Below are 25,383 nucleotides of genomic sequence, written 5' to 3'. Positions count from 1 at the left end.
GGTGTTTAGAAACCCGCAGAGGCAGCGGGATGACCAAAGCTGCTCCTGACAGAGCTGATGGAGAGGGCAGTGCCAAAGGCCTTGTCAGAACTTTTTTTTTTTTTTTTTTTCAAATTAATTATATTGCAATAAGTAACAAAAAAGTATAATGTTCCCTTAGGTTTCTGAAATCTGGTGCAAGATTCACATATGAGCAAGGTTAAATTCCCTTTTAAAAAATCTATGCTGGAGGAGAGCGTACCAGATGCTACCTCAAGCGACCGTCAGGTTTGACAGGGCCCAGCTCAGATTTAGGGTCCGGGCTCAGGGAGCTCCAGGCTGTCTGAGTACAGCCCTGCATGACTGGACAGGCGGTGGGGCCGGTGCTGCAGATGTCCACGGCTGACCAGACGCTGCCGACCAGAGAGTCCACCCAGGCTTCCAGCTGGGCGCCCACGAGCCCTGCATTCCTCTTGGCCTGGTCCAGGCGGGTGGCACTGATGGGGATGTTCAGGACGGGGTTCAAGCCCTGGAAGCTCTGCTCCATGTATGCATTCTTTGGAGGCCCACTGTGATACTTCATCGCTTCCTCTGGAAATGCAGAAATAAACCCAAAAGTTAGTGTGTTAAAAAAAAAGAAAAACCTTCGTGATCTAAGGGTACAGCAAACAAAAAGGCAAAAGTTAGCGGTGTGCTATCGTCCGTTTCCGCAGCATTGAGGACACGCTGCATCCTGAGGACGACCGGCTGTGCTCAGCTCTTCAGCTCCTCGTGCTCACCACTACAAGCTCCGCTCACCATGATGCTCAGCCTGCAAGTGCTGTGTTAGCAGGGCGAAGCACTGAGGCTGAAAGCAGCATCGTCCTTATTATCATCACGCACAACCGGTATCCCCAGAGCTGCAGGACGCCCAGCCATGACACAGAGCTGCTCTGCACAGCACAACAAAAAGGCAGGCCCAGCGTCAAGGGTGTCCCAGCTATGGGCTCCTGTCTGTATCTGGAGCCTGATCAACATGCAGCCCCTTCTCGGGAGAAATCCAATTTGCATTCAGGAGAAGCTAATTTTGCCTCATTTGCTGCAGAAGCAGACTGAGAGACAAGACCCATGCAGCTGAAGTTACCCCTGTGGACACCCAGAGAAGGCTGCGCTTTGAAATTAGGAAACAGTCCCAAATCAGGGACGCTTGGTGTGAGAAAGCTGCCAACCTTTGTCAGACCTTCAGGTGCTATCATTGACCGGTTTAGGAGGAAGAGCCAGGACCTTAGCCTGTTTTTTTCCTCTAAACTGATGAACCTTGCCCTGCCGTTGAAAAGTCACATTTGTTAGTTCGATCTGCCTCCAAAAACTGGGTGGTGCCTTTCCTGGTACTGGAAGGACACTACCACAGCCTTGGACAGACTGGACCCATTACGAAATACGTGTAGCCCCAGCATCATTTCTGGAAATGCTCCAGTCCCACTGGGAAAATATTCTCTCATGACAATGACATTTCAAGCTCTTGTGACGAATAACAGATCACAAATATTTCCTAATGACACTTTGCATTGTAGTTGCTTTCCTTACAGAACCTCAGCAACATGCAGTACGTTGCCCCAAATCTGTATTATTGCAGTAAAAATCATTGTCAAAAATTGATAAAACATTGATAAATCCTTCAAAGACCTTGAATTGGCCACTGTGGGTCAGATCACCCTTGTCAGACCGGCTGGCTGACTTAAGGTCTGTGAGTGCACCAAGGTGCTGCTCACAAAATCAGAACTGGACCCTCCAAAAACGTTCACTGAGTGCCTCTTGGGAGTAAATTTGCAGCCATTTCTTTCTCTTCTCAGCTGACCTCCCTAGCATCCTCGCTCCTGCAGCACAGAGGGTACGTTTAGCTCTGCCAACACACACACTGTCCAGAACAGAAAATGGGCCCATTCAGGGGGCTCCAGGCTAGGAAAGCCACCACACTCAGATAACGTTTAGAGGCCAGGAATTACATATTCATGGCTACAATTCCTTCCACATGTCCTTGTGCTGCAGCCTGACACTGAGTCCTTTCTTCCATGCAGAGGACAGTATCTCAGGCACTGGCAATAAATCAGTACATTTATTTAGAGGGAAAAGGGACATTTAATTGGAGCTTTGCTGTTACATTTGCAAAGTCTTTGTCAAACACTGTGCAAGTCCATTATTTCAAATTTCCAATTAAATTAGGTCTGCACATCCCCAGCACCATTACACATCACTTAACTGTTCATCTAAATCCCTCTTTTTATTTAAATGGTAGATATCCACAATAATCTCTAGCCAAAATGAGATTATTCCATGCACATGTGTCAGAAGTGTGCTCTGCCAGAGCACTGCAGTTTAAGAAACAGAACAAGCACACATGATTAAATTTCCTCCTTTGGAAGCAATTAAACACAGAAGACTGTTTGTCAACATATTAATTAAACAGGAACATTCTAAGTAAAAATCCCAAAACAAATAAGAGTTGGCATTACTAGCAGGATCATCTGATTGAAACGGGCAATTCAGAGAGCTTGCTGAATTAAAGCCTGGTGTGCATGTGTTTAGTGGACAGAACAAGAGAGACCTTTTTTCACACAAATAACAGGATGAAATAGAACTTGCTCTTGTCTCTGGCTCAGCCTTGCACTTGTCCCAGGCTTCAGGACTTGGTGGATGATCAGGACTGGAAGGAATGAAAACTACAGAAACTGTAGCACCCAGTGCTTGGTGATGCAGCAGGAGATAATTTTTTCTCTGAATCTGTGACCGTTGTTGCTTAAGATCAGTGGACTGCTTTTGCCAAAATAAAGGAGAGAACCTCAGCCTCTTCAACACATTCAAATTTCTCCACTCTGCTATTGCTGTAATTGTGTCGGACATGCTGTGTGTCTCACACCAACACACAGCCGTTTCCTTCGGCACCACTGAGTGACTGCCACGCTCTGCTCGGGAACTGGCTGCACTGCGAGGGCGTGCCGGCAGGCACAACAGGGATGGTGCGTAACGGGACTGAAGATAAACTTTTTTGGAAAGCTACACACAAATATCTGCAGATAGGAAAAGAAAAGACTGCTGAGGACAGTACTAAAGGGAACAAAACACTATGTTTTTCAGTGTGTTAAGGGCTACCGCTGCCCACAGTGAAAATGTGCTTCTCCGATGTGAGACACATGATGAAACCCTGACATGGTAGTGGTAGGGGATTGTCTGGTCCCACAGCAGAGCAAAGACCCCAAGTTAGGTGTCTACATGTCCTGTAAAGAAAGAGCTGGGTAACAGCAGTCTCAGTGCAGAGCTATGTATACTAATGAATAGGAAATGCTGATGATTCAACCCAGAAACCTCTCCTGAAGCCTCCAAGTCTTTGTTGGGAAGTTCCCAGATGAAACTGAGGAGGATGACTCTCATCCAAGCTATGATAGATGTGGGCTATTCCTCTTTGCATTAAAGGAAGAATGAAAGAGAGATAACCATGACTCTGTAACTTACTGTGCTGCGACAGGAGAGAGACAGTGCGGATCCCAAGCCCTGAAATACTGTGTAAGAAGCTGCAGCTACTGGGCATGCTTTTAAAACACTGACACCTCAGTCCTTGCTCACGAAAAAATAACGAGGAATGTAAGGCTTGCCCCTATGAGATGGGCATTTAGACATTTAAATCTGTACAGTTAGAGCAACCAATTCAAAACTAGCTGAATAGCAGACATTAAGCCAGATTTTTTTGCCAGCAAACACATTCAAATAGCCCTTTGACTTCAGGAGGACATGTATCAATGCAAAATGACTCTAAATTAGAGCTTTAAAAAAATTAGTTATTTTTGTCCCCCATTTTTGTTTGCTTTTCACTCTGGGAGGGCACTTCATTTCCCAACTGACTTTTCTTGGTATAACTTCTTTGGACTAAATACACAGCCTATAGTCAGCCGCACAGGCTGGGATTTCAGCATTTTTGTGTGGGTTTGTTCTTCGTTTTACAGAAAAAGCAAATGAGTTTAGGCAGAGAGTGGGCTAAGGAATGAAAAGTGTGGTTACCTTGGTACACATTAAGGCGCTAGACCTGTGGTTTTTTTTTAAAGCAACACAGAATGTACAGCTTTATTTCTTTACTTGAATTGTGTTGAAACCCTCTGGCAAAGAGGTAATTTTTTATTGACATTTTGTTTGTTTTCTCTTGCAGCAAACAAGACAGTGCTGCATTGGCTCATTGTGAAGCTAATCGACTCCTTGTCAACTGGATCTGAACTAAATTTCGAAGCAAATCCCTGTCTTCAGGGTTTTTCTCAGAATGACGATTCCAGGGCATGTCTACTCTTCTGCAGTCATGCGCTTGCCTGCTGCTATTACAGTGTTTATCAAGAACATGTCATGTTACCTCTGGTTAATTTAAAGAAATCACAGCAGTTCTGACACAAGTTGCCACCCACTTTATAATCTGTAGAGATGCAATTAGAATTGATTGAGCCACTGCAAACAACCAACGGCAAAACAAAGGTTTCCCAGTATATACTTAATTAAGATGATCTATAAATATGGATTAGGTTAAAAGGTCTTTGAGATGCATGCATGTGCCGCAGTATGTCTGCTAATGCCGTCAAGCTTTTGAAATAGGTGGCTGCAGTTAGAGGGTACAGGGACCATGAGCTGGCATTTAAGGCTCCCCATCCCATTGTGGAGCATCAGAGACCAGAAGCCCCATGTCCGGGGCATGCACTCAAACTAGGAACCAAACATGGAATAAACATTTTATTTATTCACTTATTTATTTATTTTCAATCTAGTGTTTAGTATGTGCTTGATGTCTGGGGCTCTTTCTGCCCCAGAAGAAAATCTGCCCACCGGCTCACAGTAACCTATTTAGCCTTAACGGCACGGGTGCTATACATTAACTCATTATCATCGCTCCAGCTGAGAGATCGCTGTGGAAACTTTGCCATGAATAGAAACTAAAATCTAAAAATTAAATTGCTTTGGCTCTTTCTCTGCCCCTCTTCGTGCCCCTGGGAGACGTGTGTGATCACATTTGGCATGACTGCTTCACATGGACTTTGTAGAGCATGGAAGGGTGGGAAAGCAGGATGATGGGGATCAGAGCTAACCTCTACTGAATTTGCTGTTTTCTTAGGAACTGAAATCTACTTGGTAGCTTGGATTACATTTGTGAACTGCTGGCTAAATGCTCTGAATTATACCCGTTGATTGCCTCTGCCTTTCCAGTCCCTATGCAGGGGATGTGGACAGCTGGCAAAGTCTCCGAGCTGCACTTAAATTGAAGCTGCCTAAAGCAGACAGCAAGAAACTCCCATTCCTGTCTTACTATCATTGCTACAGATCTTCTACTGATCTTCTCCCTGTTTTGTCTCCTTCACGTTACATTCCCTCTCTGTCTTGGCACAATTTAATCCTAGGGCATCCTGCTGGTCCTTGGCAGCCCTCCCACGTCCTTACAATAAGCACAGAGTTCTTGGCTTTAACGCACTCAGCCATATGGTGAGAAACTCAAAATTGCCATTTAGAAGAAGAATAAAACAGAATCTGGCTGTGTAGGACATAGGGGAAAGGAGAGACTGGCAAAGCAAGTGAATCTGATTTCTCCAAATGATTTAACTCACAAATTCACTTAATTTTCCTTTTCTTTTCTTTTTTTTCTTTTTCCAACCAGGCAAACACTTGAAGGCACTCCTGAGCCAGAGGATCTGCTCAAGGCAGAGCTGATCTGTGACACAACTCATACCAGAGAAAATAGACACAGATTTGGATGACTGGAAGGGGAAGAGCGGCAAGAAAGAATAAATAACATTTGATTCTAGACTTTCCACTGCAATAGCTTTGGGAGCCTCATTTACAGTGGAAATACCCCAAACCTCCCAGCATACTCAGTAATTCCATGTAAGATCTGATCTCTTATAGATTCAGGTTTTAAAAAGGTTAATGAATCTGTGTTTTTAAAACTATTTACATTCTGTCAGTTATGTACACCTGAACACAGTATCAAAGAAAACACCTGCTCTTGATTTCCCTTTATGGTTTTACTTGCATGCACAGAACAGAATGAATAAATCAGCTGCATATGCTGTTTTTATAAACTGCTAAAGAAAACATTTTGCTGGTAGCCGTCCCATGATTAATTTTTTCATTTTGAATTGTAATAATCAATTTTGAGAGTCATGATACAGGAACGGACAAGTTTTACTGTGATTATTCAAATGAGGAGCAAGTGGCTCCCTTCGTGATGCTGCGAAACCAAAAGCAACTTTTCCTTGTGCTCCAGGCTGAAGTGATGTGTAGATAAGTAATGATTTAGGAAATACAGTGATTGTTGTCACATCCATGCTCTCGAGATAACAAGATTTCAGTGGCTGCTGCACTGCTGCCAGATTTGTGCAAACGGCTTTTAGAATGACACAAAGAAATTACACACAAGACCATGGACAGATTTTTATGTATGTAACTACGCAGACTCCAGATTTACATCTGGAGTATATGAGACAGAGGGGGCTGAATCATTATCAAGCAATGACATGCAAAGTGGTATGAAATGCATCACTCATTCAAAAAGCTTCTGGAGTAGCAAATTACTTTCCAGGGTAATCCTTATGACAGGAGCTACAGCTTTTTTTTTGTTTTCTCTCTGTTTTTGGGGGTGAGGTGGGGTGGGATGAGTGGGGGTGAAGGAGGATGGCTGGAAGAACAAAATTTTAAAGAAATCCCTAATAAAACATATTCCCCTCTTCTGCTGTCAACTCCTGGCTAAGTCTGATGTATGTTTTATTTTCAGTGTTGAGACAAGACAATAATACTATTCCTTCATTTTAGAAGATTTTTGGCAGCTTTTGCATTGTTTACAACAGTAACAGAGACTGTTCTTTTAGAAGTTCTAATTCTTCTGTCATACTCTCGTAATGCCATTATTTGGCAGAGAAAAATATATTTAAATAATAAAGTGGTGACAAACTGACAAAAGCTGGAAATCAAAGCTAAATGACAGTTGCCTGCACAGAACACAATAGCGTCACTGAGACAGAAAGCCTTAAAAAACCCAAACAACAGGAATTTGCATTGTAAATACAATTCTAACTACAGTGGAGTGTCATTATCTGCCCCTGTAATTAATTTTCTTCTTTACCTTCATGCCTCAGACATCTGGGGGATTATACATCACATCATCAGTAGCAAATCACTCCTGAGGCTTTTTTCCTCAATAGTATTGTTCCCAAGCTTTATATTTCATTCCTATAGTAGATTCTAGTTACCATATGAATAAACAGGGCTCTTTAACAATACATATGAGCGAGATCTTCTCTCAGGGTATCACCAGGCAATATGGAGTAACTCCGTAACTTCAGTGGAATTATTCCAGATTCAGTTTGGACCAGAGGGAGTTCTGCCTTTACACCATAAAGTGTGGACTCATGGTTGAAGTCTGAGATACACTTAACTGTCCACCGGGCTCTCATATTATAGGGAAAAGCAGCAACGTTGCTGGCTACATGCCACATTTTCCATCCAATTTATGCCTTAACTGTTAAATTACCAAAGAACACAGAATTCATTAATTTCCAGGAGACAGTTGCATTTAGAAGTAGGTTGCCTCAAACTTTAAAAATATATTCCTTCTATACACGGTGTTTCTTTACAATTTATCATTGCCTATTAGCTAATAACAGCAGCAGGTTGTTGGTGGTTTAGTTTCTGCTTAAGAAATGATGCCACCAAATGTCAGAAGAAGAAATCAGTAAGTTAGCTCTTCTGCTGAGAAATGTGTAGAATCAAGCTCCTGTTGAGCAAGATAAGGGGCTGCATTAGCTCTCAGCAGTTTTCTGGTGGTGTTTGCATTACAGAAGCAGCATGTTACGCTGGAAGGTAAATGCCTGACTCCATTTATTTGCTGCATGGTCAGGAAGAAGAACTTCTGAAAACTTAATAGGATCGTTCATGTATCTAGCAAATTTAAGATGTCTAAAGTTATGAATATTAATACTGGGCAGATGGAAGCACTTGAGCATGTTAAGAATGGTAAAGATATTCATAGCAACAAACTCGTTTTGATCTTACTTGAATAAGAAAACAGGTGTGGCTACAAAATGTTCTCTTTTCTCCCAGCCCCATGTCCTCGGCACTGGCTGAAGACTCGAGTGCTCAAATAATGCCGCTGCCAGTGCAAACTGCTGCTGGGAGCCTGTAGACACCGGCAGTGCGAGAATGTCCTCTGTATTTGCACAGCTCAGGGCTGCTGCGGCAGGGAAGAAAATGCTTTCTTTCTAAAAAATGTCAGCGTGGGTCTGAGCGTACTTACTGGGATCGCCGGATCCATAGCTGTTTCTCTAACACGACTGCTTGGCGTGTACTGAGAAGGTTTTGGCAGATATCAGGCGAGAGCGAATGCCTGGACCTGACAATACATCAGATGAGCTCTGGCCTAGGGCAATTTTGTCTAATTCACCATTTTGCGTATTAATGCTTTTATTGTTAAACACATAGACTTTGTCAAGATAACAGTTTAAACATCTGTAACTCTTTTTGAGCAAATGTGATGGAAAAGAGGCAGAGAAAGGTCCATTTTTCTTTCTAAGCGATGGCTTTTACGATAGCTGTTAGATTATTGAGAGTCTGAAGTTCTCTGGATTCTGAACTGTGCATATTTTAAAGATACAAATAGCCTTTTCTTCAAAGTGGCTGTGTTTAAGGACTGGATACAGACAGTTCTGCTTGTCTAGTGCAACAATTTTTACTGATTTAGTATCTATAAAATTCCTTTCTTTTCTCCTTTTCCAATACAGTGCTACTTTGTTTTTAACAGCAGCATCTACAGTGAATATCAACACAATAACTGTATTATTCCTGTACCAAATAATAAAACTTACCTTGTTTGATAGGCTGCCGATTAGAGAAGGTGAGAGGAGTAACAAGGAATTTGGTTTCAGCTACCTGTACCCAGTGGTGTAGAATTTTTATTGTCCAGACACCGGGTCGCAGGGGCAAATTCAAAGGTGGTTTGTAATGAGTAAATTCAGCACTGGATTCAATAAGAATATCATATGTTGCGGCAATTACATTAACAGGATCCACCCAAATGACAGTAACGGTGACGTTGGGGCCTTTTCCCCATTTCTGCATGCCAACTGGCTCATCTGTCGGCCCGAGGAGTCCTCCAAAATTCCGGAAAAGCCTTTCCTTGGCGTCCCATTCGGTGCCAATCTGAAATCAAAGACCACATTGCTGCTAACATCATCTCTGTAAGCATTTAAGACCCTTACGTCAAATAAAGGCTCTCAAGACATACAAATCACATTTCTTTAATAACATGAATTATGCAAACACAGAAAGGCTGATGGCAACACAACCTGAGACCATAATGTGTACACAAACTGCGAGACAACCTTGAATGCAAGGCTTGTTTTTTTGGTCCAATTGTCCACTTTTGATTGATAGAAAGGTGTTCTTTCCTTAAGAGTGACACAACAGGCTATAGCAGCTCTCCAATTTCCTCCACATGGAAGCAGTCAATAAAGTAGCAAGCCTAGTGACTGAACACAGGCTATGCATAGAATAAAATACAACCCATCATCTCCTGGGTCGTGAAAATGTATCATACATTTGAGAGTCAGACCCTGCAGTAGAGACCTACCCAGTAACTGCTGAGACCAAGGAAGAGGCTTTTGCTGACTTTAGGGCAAGTCACATCAGGTCCTTTACTACAATCTGTCCACAAAATGCTGTCTCCTTGCCTTATGTGGGAAATTATTTCTGGTAAACTCTTTTCTTACTGTCACAATAGTGACTTTGCTTTTTTATTTATTCACTAACAGTAAAACAGCTGATTCACAATCTAGTGTAAATACTATTATTCTTTTTTTTAGCAGCTTTCATATTTCAATGCTCTTTATATGAATTTTAATGGTTCACCCATAACTCACGGGATGATACACACTTAGCAGCTGTTGCCATTAACACTTGTACACTACTAAAAATACGCCCATCTGAACAGATTGCATGAAAACGTAGTAACTGGCCATCTTAAGCCAACTGAAAGACTTACTATCCCAGCACTAAATCTAGCATGTGTTTATGAGGCTGACCATTAATGAACCACTTCCATCAATTCTTGAGAACAAAACCTGGTGGACTGCAGTATTGAAAGCTGTATATTTGCTTTTGAAGGAAGAGCCCACCTTGCTTGTTCCATGAGGTCCAGTTCCCATGATCTCAAATCAAAAGTGATCAAAATCAAACACAAAAAGATTTGAGGGACTCCATCTGATGTGAAGAACAGGAGAACCCCTTGGCTCCTTTTGGCAAGCAGACATCTGATGTCATTCCTTGGAGAGACACACAGATGTTTTGGCCAGCCTGGTACTAAAATCCCTCATACTCCCTCAGGTCTTTTTCGGCCTTAATCTCCAAACAAACGCTGTAGATGACAGAAGAGTTGATTTTCTCCCTATACAGAAACCATGGGATCCTCTCAAGCAGTCTCTGGAGGCCTATGCACCCAGAGACAGGATCCCCTCTTTCAGCATCTGTGGATATTGAAGATTTCCCCAACACAGAACTGTCCTTATTCCTAATCTTCACCTCACATGGGCATGGTCTGAACCTGCTTTCTTGAAAGAATAGTAACTGTAGCTCATCTGCTTCAGAGATTTTTCTTCTGGATTTCATCTCATTTCATGAGCAAATCCATAAAACATAACAATTACCTGATGCCTACTACCACTGATACCTGTACTGGAAACTGTCCAGTCCCCAGTCCCTTCTAAATAAATCACTGTGGTTGGCAGACAAATTACAGGAGGACTGCAAGCAAAAAGCTACAAGGCCAGTAGAATAAAACCCTACCATCCTAAATCCATCTGTCATCATATGAATTCCTCCTACCAGACTATGACATTGCAGAATATGAGACAAAATGAGCCTTCCACTGCTCTGCAATCAACACAACAGACTCGCTGGTATTTCAGAGCTATTTCACCTAGCACACCAGCTAATCAAACTGGACAGCATAGCCCAGATATCAGACCCAAGCATCGACTGCCTCGAGGAGCTGTCAGTGCGTACTTTCTTGACAAGACCAACTGAATACGTAAGGAAATAAGCTGAGAAAGAAAATTTCCTGAGCAGATCTTATTATTTACTCCGCCAGCCTTCACCGCGTGCGGCCATGTCACACCTACTGGAGCTCAAGGGATCTGGAAATAACAAAGCCACAACATGCAAAACAAATCTACACCCTCCTGGGCAAAGAAAAGCCTATAAGGAAGCTCTTTCCACCACACTTGATACTTCTTACTGAAGAACTCCTTAAAGAAAGCTTACTTCATCCTCAAAAATTAAACATTCATCTGCAACATCCAACTATTTCCCTCTCTTTAGTCTCTCATCCCTCGGAAAAGACATCAGGAAGTTACAATGCCCTTGCTCCAACTGTCAGGTGACACTGCTCAACACCAGGTTGCACAAAAGATGTTGAGATGTCTTCACACGTGTAAAGGCTTATTAGAGTGGTCTGTAGAAGAGTGAAAGTAGGTTTTGGGGAAAAATTATAACAAAATTGTTGTCTGGTTGTTAAGCTTCGTGCTGGCATGTTACTGGGTTCCCTAATGTAAACCAAGTTGCAGTCAAAGGGCAAGAGAAGAGGGGAGGAAGGGACAACTCTCATGCTGGTGGCAATTGCTTCCCATGAGAGCCCATCACACCACTGTCAGGGTGTGCAGGTCCACAAAAACAACAGCACAAGAACAAGAAGAAAACACTGCACAGAGCAAGGCAAGGCACCTGGCACCCTGCACGCCAGGGCTTAGATCAAGACAAGGTGCTGACACCACTTGGGGTTGTGCACCACAGGCACCTTTGGGAAGGGAAAGGCAGGGAGCTGCATGCATCTGTTTACAGGATCTGCCCTTTATGTCCAGTTTCCAGATGGGGGACATACTGCACAGCTTATAGTACAAGCTGGTTTTAGAAGCACAGTATTTTAAAGGGAATTTTACTTAAAAGCACTATCTGGAGGTTTATACCTCCTCCCTTGAACTCTACACAGCTGAGTTCCCAGTACTGTGATGTCTGATTTTACAGGCCAAGAGATATTACAGTCCTATACTATTTTTCATAGTTCCTTAAAACATTTTAAGTAGGCTTTCACTTTCAAACAGATTACACAGAGTATGGGATGGAATCAAGCAGTAATGAATATCTGATAAATTATGAAGGGATGTGGCACAGAAACTGACATTTTCCACATCATTATTTTAATCACAATGATTTTGGGCTTCAAGAGCAGGCACTGTGCACGGGGTACATTTGGAAAGCCAGAAGTCTCATTGGCTTAAAACTCCTGTTTCTATCTCTGTTTAGTCCCAAGATAAAATTTTCCCAAGATAAATTATGCCTTGATTATGGGTTTGTGTCTCATTGCTCACCACAAACAGGACCATTAGGTTCACACAATGCACACTAATTGCCTGCCACCTAGTTTATTTTATTCTCTGTGATGAATCACAAGCCTTAACAAGACCAGAAATGAACTTAGTGTTCAACTGATATACAGCGAGCTGAGACTTTTAGTGCTGCACAGCAAATCAGTCTTCTGCCCTCCATGTAAAAATTGTCACGAACCCAGGCTGGTAGGATACACACTGTGTGCATGTGCACAAGCCAATTTTAGGAGGTGTGGGAGCTTCATGCTTGGAAATCACCTCTCTCGGATTTCCTGTAAGTTTATTTCATTTTACTCAGCCCAAGACTGAGTGCAGGAGCCATGTGCCATTGAAACACTATCATTAACCCCCCGGCTGTTAGGCAGTTCAACCAGCTGATTTTTTTCCACTTGTCTTTACATGGTGTACGGCAAAATCTGCTAGTTGGGAAGCACAGTCTGAGGAGCAAAGCAAGGGAGCAGAGGGCAGGAAGGGCTGACTGGAGAGATCTTATCGTCTCTGCTGCAATTTCAGTTGTGCATCAGGGTCACAAATACACCTGGAGCAGACTTAATGCAGTGTATTTGTCCTCTTCCTGCTGGCCCTGTTGGTGTGAGCTGGGAGAGGGAAGAAAGCTCCCAGTTAGAAAGGCCCCATTGAGTTTTATATTTCTGCCAGATCATGGGGTGGAAGTTGTTGAAGAACCAGCAGTTATATCTCCCAATAAGCACAAATCTTAATTTTCTTTTCTGGTGCTTAACCTGTGAACGTAGATGCCCTCATTGTAGCTGAACTGCTAAGTTTGTTTTACAGTTGCTGGACTTTGACAAAGAAGTGGCATTTTAATAAGCGGCAGCAGATCAGAGGCTTTCCAGCCACACTGAAGCTGAAGAAGTTAATGCTGGATTTATACCAGGGTAACTGAGAGAATAATTTGGCTCAGAGGCAGAGATGCCTGCAGGCCAAGAGAAGGCAGAAAGTAAAATAAACAATTAAGAAATGATTAAATGATTTACTTTGTATCTTCTGGTCTTTTAAAATATTAATCATCTATGACAGGAGAGGACAATTAAAGAGTCTAGGTGAGAAAAAATAATGAAAACAAGTAAGCAGCCACCAAAACTCTTTTCAAATAGAAAAAAACCTGTTTCCTTAATCTGAAAAAAGCTCACCAGTGATTAAATCCTTCCCATGCTTTGCACTCACATGGCTTCACTGCAGCAGCAGCTCCTACAGGGCTGCTTACACACCAGCTGTGGTTTATGAGGCCATGAAGATCAGCTCATTAGTCCCATGGGATCTGGGGATCCTCCCTGCAGGACAACACACTCTGCAGAGCTGTGGGCACAGTGCAGCGAAGAGGCCACCAACATGCCACCACTTCCCCTGTCAGCTGACACTGGGCACTGCTGCTGCAGGACATCCATCCATCAGGGTCTTGCTTGCTGCAGGGCGAGTTTTGGGGAAAAAAAGGTGCACTGGTGCCAGGGGGGACCTGGCAAGTGGCCAGCAAATAAGTTCTTGTCCCAGGTTTGTTTCCTCCCTAAACTGCAATGAAGTCAGATATATTCTTGTTTCAGTTCTAGAACACTGAGATCAGTGTATTTCTTTTCATCACACAATTAGAAAAAACTCTTCCTGCTGCCAGCCCGGTTGCTTTCAAAAGAAGGACCCAGAGCAGGCATCAGGACAAAAGTGAGATTAAAAATACCAACTAAAAAGCAGAATACTCCTAAAAATCACAAGAATTAAAGCCTGTATGACCATTTATCATTGCATGAAATGGCAAGCCTACCATCAGACACATTGATAAATGAAACACACTTTCCATCCATCTCTTTAATGGCACATTAGTGTCGTGGATTTGCCATGCACACCAAAACACTGAATCCTACCCAGGCATTTCTTAATTGCTCAAGAAGATGGTAATTTATGGACTTGGCCATAATGACTGGAACACATTTGTTCTATCTATTTTATACCTTGATTGAAATTTGTGGCTTAACAAGAAAAATCATGAAATTAACTGCTCAGATGGTTACATCTTTAAAACAGCACAGACGTCAGGTTCTATTAGTGGACAACTTTCCTGATATATTTTAGCGTACATTTTTTACACTTTATGTCAGATCCTGAGACAAATTCCTAGAACAAATAACAGGATTTGTGGGAAATCTCAGCCACTGCTGTGATAATTTTCTCTTTCTTGTTACAACATCAATATCCTGCTCACATGTGGCATTGGTGCCTGGCTATCTCATTTTATGGTTTTTTTTTTTTCAGCAAACCCTTGAGAGGAACGCTTACCACATCCCTGTTCACATCTGCAGCTGCAAAACCATGGAATTTTCCCCAGGTATCTCTCACAGGGCTCACAACAATCACAATCACAAAACTTCTATGTTAGTGAGCCCCTTTCACAATAGTAAATGCCTTCAGTTTGTTCTTAAAACATGCGGGAGCGAAGACACTTGGAGTAACGTAAAGGTTAATCACAGATCTGAACTGGCAACAGTATCTCCTTCAATGAAGAGGATGGCAGTATGCTAGAATGCCACTCTCACCTAAAAATTACATGGAAATACAATTTCCAAAGGCTGCTGAATTAGTATGCAATCTTTCCAGAGGCTCCTGACATTTGGCATGGGTGGCTATGAATACTTACCTCTGAGAACTGTAATCTTCCAAAATCGCTTGGTGGACTTGCGATCTTAAAGACTTTCTTTGGCATCACCCACGTTTCCAAAGTTTCCAGCTTACTGACAGCCAGATTGGTTGCGTGGTGTCTGATCAGGAAGCCTTGGAAACGGTCAGCAAGGAAGTAAAGGTGGATGGAAACTGGATGGCCCATGGGGTAGTATCTGTAAAACAGCACATGCACACGCTTATCAGTTACACAAGAGAGACATGAAATCTCCATTTACTTGGAGCTAATGGCTTAAGAAGCATTTATTTCAACGAGAAAATTCACTACTGTACATTAAGAGATTTCAAATGTGTTCATGACTCATTATCAAATATTCTTAGGCTGTTCCGATTACCCTGAAACATAAAAAATGTTACTAAGAATATACGCTCATTTAGAACACATTCACAGCTGTAAGCTCCTTAGGAGATACCTCTGCATGTCAGAAAACTCCCTTCCCTTACTACTTATTCTGAGATATACATTGTTAGGCTGCAGCAGTGTTTGCTAGGACAAACGATGTTCAAGAAATGCATCTATTGCTCCAAATCAGGTGTCCTTTTTTTGCCTTCAGCAGGGTTAGTCCCTACAGACGCCTGGCAATGGCAGCGCCTCCCTCGCTCGCTGTGGGACAGCAGCAGGCTGGGGACAGCAGAGGGTGCTGCGAGGCCGGGCACGGGCACGCTGATGCCCCGCTCCTTTCCCTAGAGATACATCTCATCCCCAACCGATTCCCCAAGGGCAGTGCTCGGTAGGGTGGCACTGCTGCAAAGGACACCAGGACCCGGTCCCCATTTCAGGTCTTCTTTATTTTAGGAAATAAACTTCACATTCCTTAAAAACGTAAGGTTGCTTTTTTTCTGTGGATTTTTTACTCAAAAATAAAGTTAAAAAAGGTCAAACAAACAGGAAAAACCTCTCATTGGGAGAATGTGGAAGCCTTCAGTTACAGTTCAGATTTAAAGACATTGTAGTCATGGTTTCAAATAATTGAAATTTATAGTCAATTTTCTGCAACTGTCTCAGAAACATCTGTAATGGTGTTTGTGTACATATGAATGCATAAATAACGAGAAACATGTTATTCATTGCTCTAGAATAAAATATTTTGCTACTTTACAGCACTGCCATTAACTGTGAAACAAGTGTGTTTGAAACACACTTAAAACCAAACAGTATCATCACACCTTTCCAGCCAAGTCAGCTAAGTTTGACTCCTCATGCTAGTTATTACATCTCTACACATAAGCACAAGGAGGACCTAACAAAGAAGGACCTTCCATTACATGAAACCAGCAACACCCAAAAGGAAGTCTCCAGATCTTGAGAAGTAAACATAAGAAGACAGGGTACAAACAGGGCCAGCACTGATGGACTGAGCAAAAACACAGTAAAGCTACACAGCCAATACCAGCAACAATCTCACTTCTGTTCTGAGTACTAAGGCCTCCTGTTTTATATGTGTGCAGCAGCAAATATTTACAATATCCTTGAAATAGTCTGAGTAAATTGTCTCTTGGCAGCAGTGAGTAAAAATGCCTAGAGATAGAGAGATAAATTAAATCTCAATCACACATTAATGTTGCTTCCACTGAAGAGGCTGATATGCAATCTAATTTGGTACCAGAGCAGTCTGCAGGGGGCACGGCTTTCTGAGGCTGAGCTAGCCCTTGTTAGAGAAGTGTGCAAGGCAGCTTCTCTTATAAAAGCCTCCTGGGCCGCTGCGGGTGGCAGCATGGGATTGACTCCAAATGTGATCTGAAGTGGTAGAGGCTTTCCTCACAGTGCCTGCAGCAGTGTGAAATGAGCTGGGGTGGTGACTGCAGTATGAGCTAACTTCGTGCTGCTGTTAGCCCCAACAGCAGAGAGAATACTGTCGAGGTGCTCAGCCCAAATATATCCCTGCCATTACCGTGTTAAGAGACATGCAAAATCATGAGGGGGAAAGAGGAAGTGTATGCATACACCTAGAAAAACAACATAGTATCAAGAGAGAAGAGATGTGAATAATAAACTTGAGGATTATCCTCCTTTCTGCGATTTAAATTGGACGCTGACTCACAGCGTTTTGAGGGGGCTCAAGTAGGTACGAAAATGAAGCCTCCCATCCATGTCACTGTTTGCAATTCCTCCCTGCACTGCTTCGGGAGGCTCAAGCACACTGTAAAGGGGCCATACTTTATCCCGGAGACAGCTGCAATCAGCGGTGGATGACATGGCTTCCCTATCTATAATCTGAGCAAGCCTGAAAAGCACCTTGAGTTCCTGTGCAATGAAAAGCTCCCCAGAAATGAAATTGATTATTGACATAAATCATCATCAGAACACTGGCAAAAGGAATAAGCACAAAAGTAATTGTCAAATTATTTCAGTACTGGTCATACATAGCTCCCAACCTCTCTGCTGGCTTCACTCTCCAGGACAAATGACCCAGGACTTCTTTAGGTCTGCCTTTATTTCATATAAGGAAGGCATGCTACTAGTGATTATTTCTACCTAATTGTTATTGATCTTTTATTGCTTTGCACCGGTAACCTTTACTGGTAAAGCTGTAATAGGAATCTGGATCACTTATTGCCATATCTTTCTAAATGGGACACTGCTCAGCACTTCCATGACTAACTAAGAAGGTCAAGGCACATTCAGTTCCCTCTTGAGAACATAAGAGGGGCAAAGCCCATCTGTCAAAGCACAAGCAGCGTCTTCATTATTTGCTGACTTAGGCTGTATGTGTTTTCTATTAGTATAAAAAAAGGCAGGGTCCAAAAAATACATTCTGAAGAAGGAAGTAAGAGACTGTAAAGTAAGACTTTAAAAGATGAAACCTCTCTGCTTTGAACGTAAACAGCTTCAGATGTGTTTGCAGGCAGCAAACATCTACCATGAAGAGAGCTTTTTCTGTGCAAGCCTAACTCCAGGAATTCTTCCTTCAAATCCCTCTTCTTTGCTAGCCTTATAGATGAAAAAGGAAACTAGAATATAGGGGGGGGCTCCTCTTTAAAAAATAAGGACTTTTATGTGCTACATATATATTAATTCATACATACAATTTATTTATTTGATGCTAATGGATCCCACCAGTTGCAACACTTTTGGCATAGACAGCTGTACCAAGCAGGCAAGCTCAGCTTGAGTAAGTAGTCCTTTGTACTCCATGTATGCACCCAGGGGAACAAACAAGCAAGGACCATTAACCTGCCTGTGTTCAGATTAATTCTGAAATCCTGTCCTCTGCTTTTGGTAAGCCTAACAGAGGTGAACATGACCTCTGCTGCAATCACACGGAGGGTTTAGGAGCTGCGGGTATAATACACTTGCTGAAATTAATCAAGAAAACGCAGCAGTGGGGGTAGCACTGCCCAACTGGATCCTGTCAGTCTTGATCAGGCTGGAGAGCTGCTCCTTAAAAGTGCAGCAAACAGGTCACATAATGTCAACCCTGAATAACCAATGCTTTATTACGGGCATAAATACCCCTGGAAACAAGTGCTGTACACTTGCAGCTGCCTAGCCCTATTTGTGACAATATGCTCCAGCCAGCACAGCCAAGTGGATGAATCTCCGCCAGCGCTCAGCAGTCCAGTCTGTGTCCCCTGAAACACCCAGAGAAAGAAAGACAGACTCAGACTAACCGGCAGCTGTTGTCCCCAGCAGCATGGAATGAAGTCTCAGCTCTCCGCAGGCCCAAGCGGGAGAACGCGTGGTACATGGTGAGGGCAACGTCGCTGAGGGTGTGCACGCCGTCCGGCTCATCGTACACGTTCTCCCAGTACGACCGGAGGCCAGGTGTGCCAGACGGGTAGTTACCGTACAAGTAGTAGTCCAACTGGCCAATGATCTCTTGGTTCACTACAGCTTCAAATTTGCGGGCAAAGAAAGTTGGCCTGGCAGTCTGCTGTGGTGATAGGAAAGAAAAAAACCCACTGCAGTGAGTTCCCATTTTCAGCCATGACACTTTGTCCTAAGCAATGGGTTGGGGTTGAGGACATGAACTGGTTCTCCCCATGGTAAAGGTGACTTAAAAAGTGACCTTTGTGACCATTTGTCGTTAAGATTCAGATAAAAACTACACAATTACTCAGCGAAAATGTAGGTGTGCCAACCCCTTCATACCAACAGCCACCCCCTGCTGCCTTGCTCTGGAAGGCTCTCCAAGTGCCAGAAGGGTGAAGAATGTTCTCTAAATCACCATGTTAGCCTGGAGACGGCACAGCACTGGCACGTCTTATTAGTGGTCAAGCAGGGAGCAAAGTGTCCTGTGGCACATGGGCTCAGAAGAGGCAGAGCAGCATTTTGCATGTATGGATTTGCTGCTATAAGGTGGTAAGAGAACCCTGGGAGAGATGCCACCTGTGGGCTGAGGTTTCTCAGCTTCTGACCAGTCCTGTACAGATTTTTTCCTCTGCACTTGACACAAGCTTGGGTATGCTACTGGTTTATATGCCACTCAACTACCATTAACTTTTAAAAAGCCTTTGTTTTGCCTTGCTCATATTTGAGCATAGATTCTGAGGTGCCGAGGAGTTCAAAAGTGCCCCAGATGGTTGAAAAATTCTTTTGAGGATGCTCAGTTTTACTCTGAGACGGTGCATACTGTGGGCTCTCTGATCTCCTCCTCTGCAGCTTGCTTTGTGCCTCTGTGGGAACCATGAGCAAGCCTTCTGGTGCTGTGTGTTCATCTGAGGGGGTCTCTTATCAGGCAAGTGTCAGAAGTTGCCTTTACATCTATTAGAGTTTTGAACTTTCCCTTGCAGCGCAGTTTACCTGACTGTTTTCTGAAATGTCATTATGGGTTGTTTTCTCAGCCTGGAGCAGGTCAGCCTCTCCAGACTTGTCATTTATTCTGTTCTGGAGACTTTCCTGGGACTGGTGTTTGGGGCAGCAGAGCCTCTCTTAGATAATGTCTCATTTGCTCTTTTGTGAGTGCCTGTGTCACTGACTTCAACTGCGCCTGGTAAGCAGCACATTACAATAAAGAAAAGATCTCTGTTTCAGAGCAGTCATCATTTTTGTGCTGCAGGGTAACACATTCCCCATCCCACACAAAGCCTGAACAAACATGCTTTATGCAGGGAACCCCGAGGAGCTGCAGGGACGGAATTGCAAATCTGGTGACCTTGAAACAAGCAGTTGTTCAATCTTAATAGAAGATACACAGGCCAGATACAGTCTTGAGACCGAGTGCACCCTTGAGAACAAGGATTTGCTCTCATGTCTGCTGTGAGGAAACTGTATCACAAAAGAACTGCTTAAACTTCTCAAGGCAGTCCTGCCAAGCCTGAGTGATCAAAACCTCGTGACTCCCAAAACCACAAGATAAACTTAAATATAATCATGCTGATGAATATAATCACAAAAACCGATTCACCCTGTGCTATGTAACCCTCTAGCAGGCACTCTAGTCAACTTTTAAGCTTTTTTCAAAGATGAAAAACATTGCTTAACAATGAAAGCCGTGAGCTTCATGAAATCATGAAAGCACCTGAGATGGAACTTCGGAAAAAACCCTCTGCAATAAATTCACAAGAGTTATCAAGTAATATTGGTAATATCGGTACAGTGACAGATGTGTCAAGCTTCCCTCCTTTCTAGTGCAGCAGATCTACCAATGCCAAGTAGTCCAAAAAGCTGTGTTGTGACCTTACCACACAGTAGTAAGTCTCAAGGGCCAACACACAGGAGAACCAATCTTTTATTCTCCTGAAATTAAGAGCAGAGCTTCCTCACACCTCTTTCTCTACCTTGCTTGACGGGGTAAAACTTCCCTTCCCACTGCCTGCTGCAGACATGCAGCCAGATAGCTCTCCACACTCCAGCAGCAGGGGAAAACCTTCTTTGTGAGTATCAGAGAAGAGACTGCTTCAGTTACCTGGAATCGGTGGAAGTCTGCTGGTTTGAAGTCGTTAGGTGAACAGCCACACCAGTCAACAATGTGCTTGTACTGACACTTGCAACCGAGTTTACGGTTCCAGTTTGTGATGCGCAAGTTGTTGTCCACCATGGACTCACAGTACGGGCTATTTTCCAGAACAGTGTGAAAGAAGGACTGCAAGAAAAGACAGAGCAAGTCAGTACATTCAGCTCCTCAGGCTTCCATTTTCTCCTTCACTTCAGCCCATAGGCCTGGACCTAATGCAGGTGACTTATTTTCTTTCGAAATGACAGAATTAACAAGCTCTACTGTTCTGTCATATTGGAAAAGCACTCTTCATGCATGCATTCCATAGAGCATGAAAAAAATCACAACTCAGTAAAACTGTAATAACATACAGTTGAGGCCTTACTACAATAGCCTGGCACAGAATAATTGCACTTCTGCAATGACCAGCTTTGGGCATTGGGAGTCCAAAGACTCCAGGAAAATCACCAGTGCTAGCAATTATTTTATTTTTATTTCAGCTGTATGAGCAATTAAAGAAAATCCCATTGTTTCTCTTCTGTAAGTTACTCTTTGGTCAAACAGATCTAGGACTATTTTCCCCAGCAATGTGTTAATGATATATCTCAAGTTGTTTCCTAAGACAATTCTCAAACCTTCACTATCACTCCGGTTACTATGAAAAAAATAGAGCCTCAGACAGCTCTTCTGTGGGTGTCTCTTATCTCTAGCACTCTGAAACGCATTGCTAGTTGAATGGCCTTGTTCTGAAATATAGAGTTCACCCCAGGCACCAGAAGGGCATTCTGCCTCCTGCAATTACGTCTGAAATCACAAGTCTTTATTTGCTGACTCAAGGCAGCAAGGAATTCCTATTGGGCTATCCTAATTATATCATCATAATATCAGCTGTTACATAAATCATGTATAATGGGGACTGATATAGTAGGTTAACAGGTCAGTGAAGGCAGGGTGATTTTAAGAAACCTGCTACGTATCTTGCAAAGAAAACCTTATAGAAAGAAGCTATGGAATATGATCAAATTTAGCCCTGTGAGAGACAATTTTTGGAGCAGTGACTTCTCTTTAAAATCAGCAGTGGTAAGACCTATAAATAACCAGCATAATATTAGCATGGCTGGCCCCCAAATAATCCCCCTACCCTTTTTAATGTTAAATGACAGCCCAGTGAATATGGATTTTATGCTTGAACTGTTTAGTTAAACCCATAAAGGCATCCATTCTCATTCAAGCGAGAGGAAAAAAAAAACCCTACCCAATTACCCATTGCCCTGTGTCCTTTTATAATGATACAGAAATTTCTCCTAGATAATGGATGAAAAGGTTATCAGAGCTGAGAGAAAAGGTGATTTTTAACAGAAATGGGATTAAAGCAAGATTATTCAACATGTGTGTGGAATAATAAACCCCTATCAAAAGATGACAATCGCTACACTACACTGCAAGCTAATAAGCCTAGATTTACAAGGTCAGTCTCATCAATCCCTCAAAATTTTCAGGGGCCACTAGCGAGGAAGGAAGTTATCATTTCAAAGAAGTCATCAGGTCTTCCTTGGGATGGCTGCATGCTACATAACCTAGGAGCAGAGCCTGACAAGCCAAGGCAGCAATGTACCTGCTGAGGCAGGCGTAGCACAGCCTGACAACCCGCCAGGCTCTGTGCTTTATTTGTAGATAATGCACATCTCCCTGACACACTGCTGCATGCTAGATGAAAACCCATCCTGGTGTGCACTCCCTTTCTGCATCACTTGTAGCCAGAGCGATTCCTGAGTGATCTAAATGATTTGTGACTATGCCTTCTAGCTGAGTTTTGAACAGAACAATAAACCTTTGTTTGTAGGGGTTTTATTTTAAAAGAAAAGGGATGGATAACAGCAAGGAAAGCTACTTATGAAGACAATTCGCCATCTCTAATAGCCTTCAAAGGCTTTGTGGAGGAACAATTTGCAAGCAAAGGCCAGCTGGATTTTTGGTAGCTCAGTAACAGATAAATAGGCTTAAAAGTAAGAAACAAAGCCACTTCTTGCAAAAAAGTCCCACAAACAAACAAAGCAACTAAATGACTGCAAAAGTTGTTTTAACACGAAAAGATTTACTTGTCATGGGAGTAAAATTCTCATTACCCACTGTGGGATGATCCAAAGCCCACCAAAATCAGGCGAAGCCCCACAGACGTTGCAGTTTTGAACACAGAGAGGGATTGCTTTGAGTTCACATACCTCAGCAGGAAGCAACGTGTAAGAGTAAAACCTCTTCATCTTTGTTACCAGATCATCATTAGAAAAAGTGACGTACTCCACAAACTTCCTGTTCAGGAGAAACCAGTCTGACCCTCCATCGACTGCAATTCCTTCTGGGATCCTCCGGTCCCCCAGGCGCCACATGTGGGTATCGCATTCCAGGAAAAGCCGATCCAGTCCTTGTTTTCTGATAAATCTGAGGGAATACAAAAGCAGTTGTTAAAAGTTAATTTGTATTTTGTTATCATCACTAGCTCTATAAAGAAAGAAGCTACTTTCCTAAATAAAAAAGGATAAAAAGGTCACTTGTTTCTATTTCTGTTCCACTCATAAATAAAGTTGAGAGGTTTAATAAATGATTAATCAGTTATATGTTCAGTTATAGAGGCAAAGATCAACAGATTGCTTTTAAACATCATTTATACCTTCTGCTGTCCTAAAACAGAACTGTGCAAGTTACAGACCTGTATGGCATAAAAATCCATAATGCTCGTTAATTCTTAACAAACCACTGCAGAAGAACCATAACATGAACAGGAACGAAACACAATCTGTGTGATAGGCTTCTGTCTCGAAAAAAATGCAGTTTTTGAAAAATAGCAAACTGTACATAAAGGTAAAATGACCAATTTTCTCCTATGTTATTATTCCACAGATTTTTCTATTGGGGTATAGTTAATCTGGAAGAAATACAATTGCATTGCTCCTTGCTGTAAAATGAGAATGTTTGTTCCATTTCCAAGTCTATGGGGAAAAATGTTTTGTTATTACTGAACCATGAATAAGAGGAGCAACTGCAAAACTGTAAAGTTATGGAAATGAATTATTTGAGCCCAATGTAAGAAGGAAAAAAGAGCTGGAAAATCAATCTATGTTTGAAAACACTTTGGACCAGATGCCCACACATATTTTGAGACTGTCTGATCCAGGTTTCTATTTGTTATTCCATTTTCAGTATTATTTCCCAGAAAGGGAAGCAGGGCAGCCATGAATTAGCACTTGCCTTCACAAGGGGTGCTGAGCACTGTTAATAATGGTGAGCTGCTGGGTTGCATACATCCCACACATTCTGAGCAATAATAAATGCTACCTAACCAGACCGTTACAGTAACTAGCATCCACAAGACCACAGATCTCACCGGATGAACAGCAGGCTAACAAGAGCTGTGGCACCTACAGTGAGCATGACCACAAGACCTGTGTTTCCTTCCTGAATCACACAGAGCCACACCAGCATTCTTAGAAATGTTTTTGGATTAGGAAGTCAAGAAGACATTTCAGTGGTCCTCAAATAGATGCAACTGAAGGAAGTGGAAAAGAAATAAAAGTTAAGGAACAACACCAAAGCTTTCTGGACTCCTGCATCCAGAAATGTGAGTGTTAACCCCACAGGCTAACTCCCTGGTTAAAGTTTTGTGCCATACCAATCAAAGAACTGAGATGCAATTATGAAATGGTGCATATTAATTTTCAAAAGGACCGTAAATGACTTCAGGGTCTATGTCCTACTGATAGCTATGTCTCTTCTCACAGTATGAGAACGAGAGCTCCTCTGTTAACACAACCATGCAGAAAATGTGTAGATGAGAGTGGAGAAATTTTTCTTTCCATGAACAAGTTTCTAATTTCATGTTCCATTATGAAGGATAATAGAAAAGTCTTGCAATTTTAATGCAGTGCTCTGGAATGTAATCTTCAAATTCAATATTTATGCAGTTATCTCCAAATCAAATATTAATGTGCCTGAAAGTTTGGTCATTTATTTATTTCCCTCAAAACTAAATGCTCATTTGAGTTAATTCTTTTAAGAAAATAATAGAATTTTATCGACCATATTTAGATAGGAATGTAAAGTTCTTTTCCATGAAATCATTTCTTTCAACAGCTGTCTCTACCAATTTATCACCCTTTATTCTCATTTTCAAATAGAAGTTTCTCTGACTGCAATAGAAACCCTCAAACCAAAAAACCCATGCTGACCATTTCAAAAACCCCTCAACTTACAGACTCCCTCAGCCTCTACTACACGATACGGCTTACAGCTAACTAATACCAGAAAGCTCAGTTATGTAACTTCAGCCTTTTTGTCTGAAACTGGCAATAGAAGAGTACGGCCACACTCCAGCTGAGAAAGTCCAGCAAACCTACACCCACAGCTTCACG

General features: G+C 42.4%; 1 protein-coding gene across 3 annotated transcripts in view; it reads right to left on the bottom strand.

Moving 5' to 3' along the window:
• Positions 1-247: 247 nt before the first annotated feature.
• Positions 248-25,383, bottom strand: part of XYLT1 (xylosyltransferase 1) — a 200,362-nt gene continuing 175,226 nt past the window's right edge. For all 3 annotated transcript variants that reach the window (XM_086472989.1, XM_086472990.1, XM_086472991.1), the window contains 6 exons: positions 23,200-23,416; positions 20,948-21,124; positions 18,711-18,973; positions 15,058-15,253; positions 8,841-9,174; positions 248-570 (listed from right to left, as the gene is read on the bottom strand). In XM_086472989.1, the coding sequence (XP_086329115.1) occupies positions 248-570; positions 8,841-9,174; positions 15,058-15,253; positions 18,711-18,973; positions 20,948-21,124; positions 23,200-23,416 (1,510 nt within the window). The remainder of the gene's footprint in view (positions 571-8,840; positions 9,175-15,057; positions 15,254-18,710; positions 18,974-20,947; positions 21,125-23,199; positions 23,417-25,383) is intronic.

The sequence above is a fragment of the Leptosomus discolor genome, chromosome 14 (genome assembly GCF_034619465.1).
Source record: "Leptosomus discolor isolate bLepDis1 chromosome 14, bLepDis1.hap2, whole genome shotgun sequence".
NCBI classification, from domain to species: Eukaryota; Metazoa; Chordata; class Aves; order Leptosomiformes; family Leptosomidae; genus Leptosomus; species Leptosomus discolor.
Note: the sequence above shows the minus strand (reverse complement) of the source record. Positions and strands in the feature narration are given on the sequence as shown.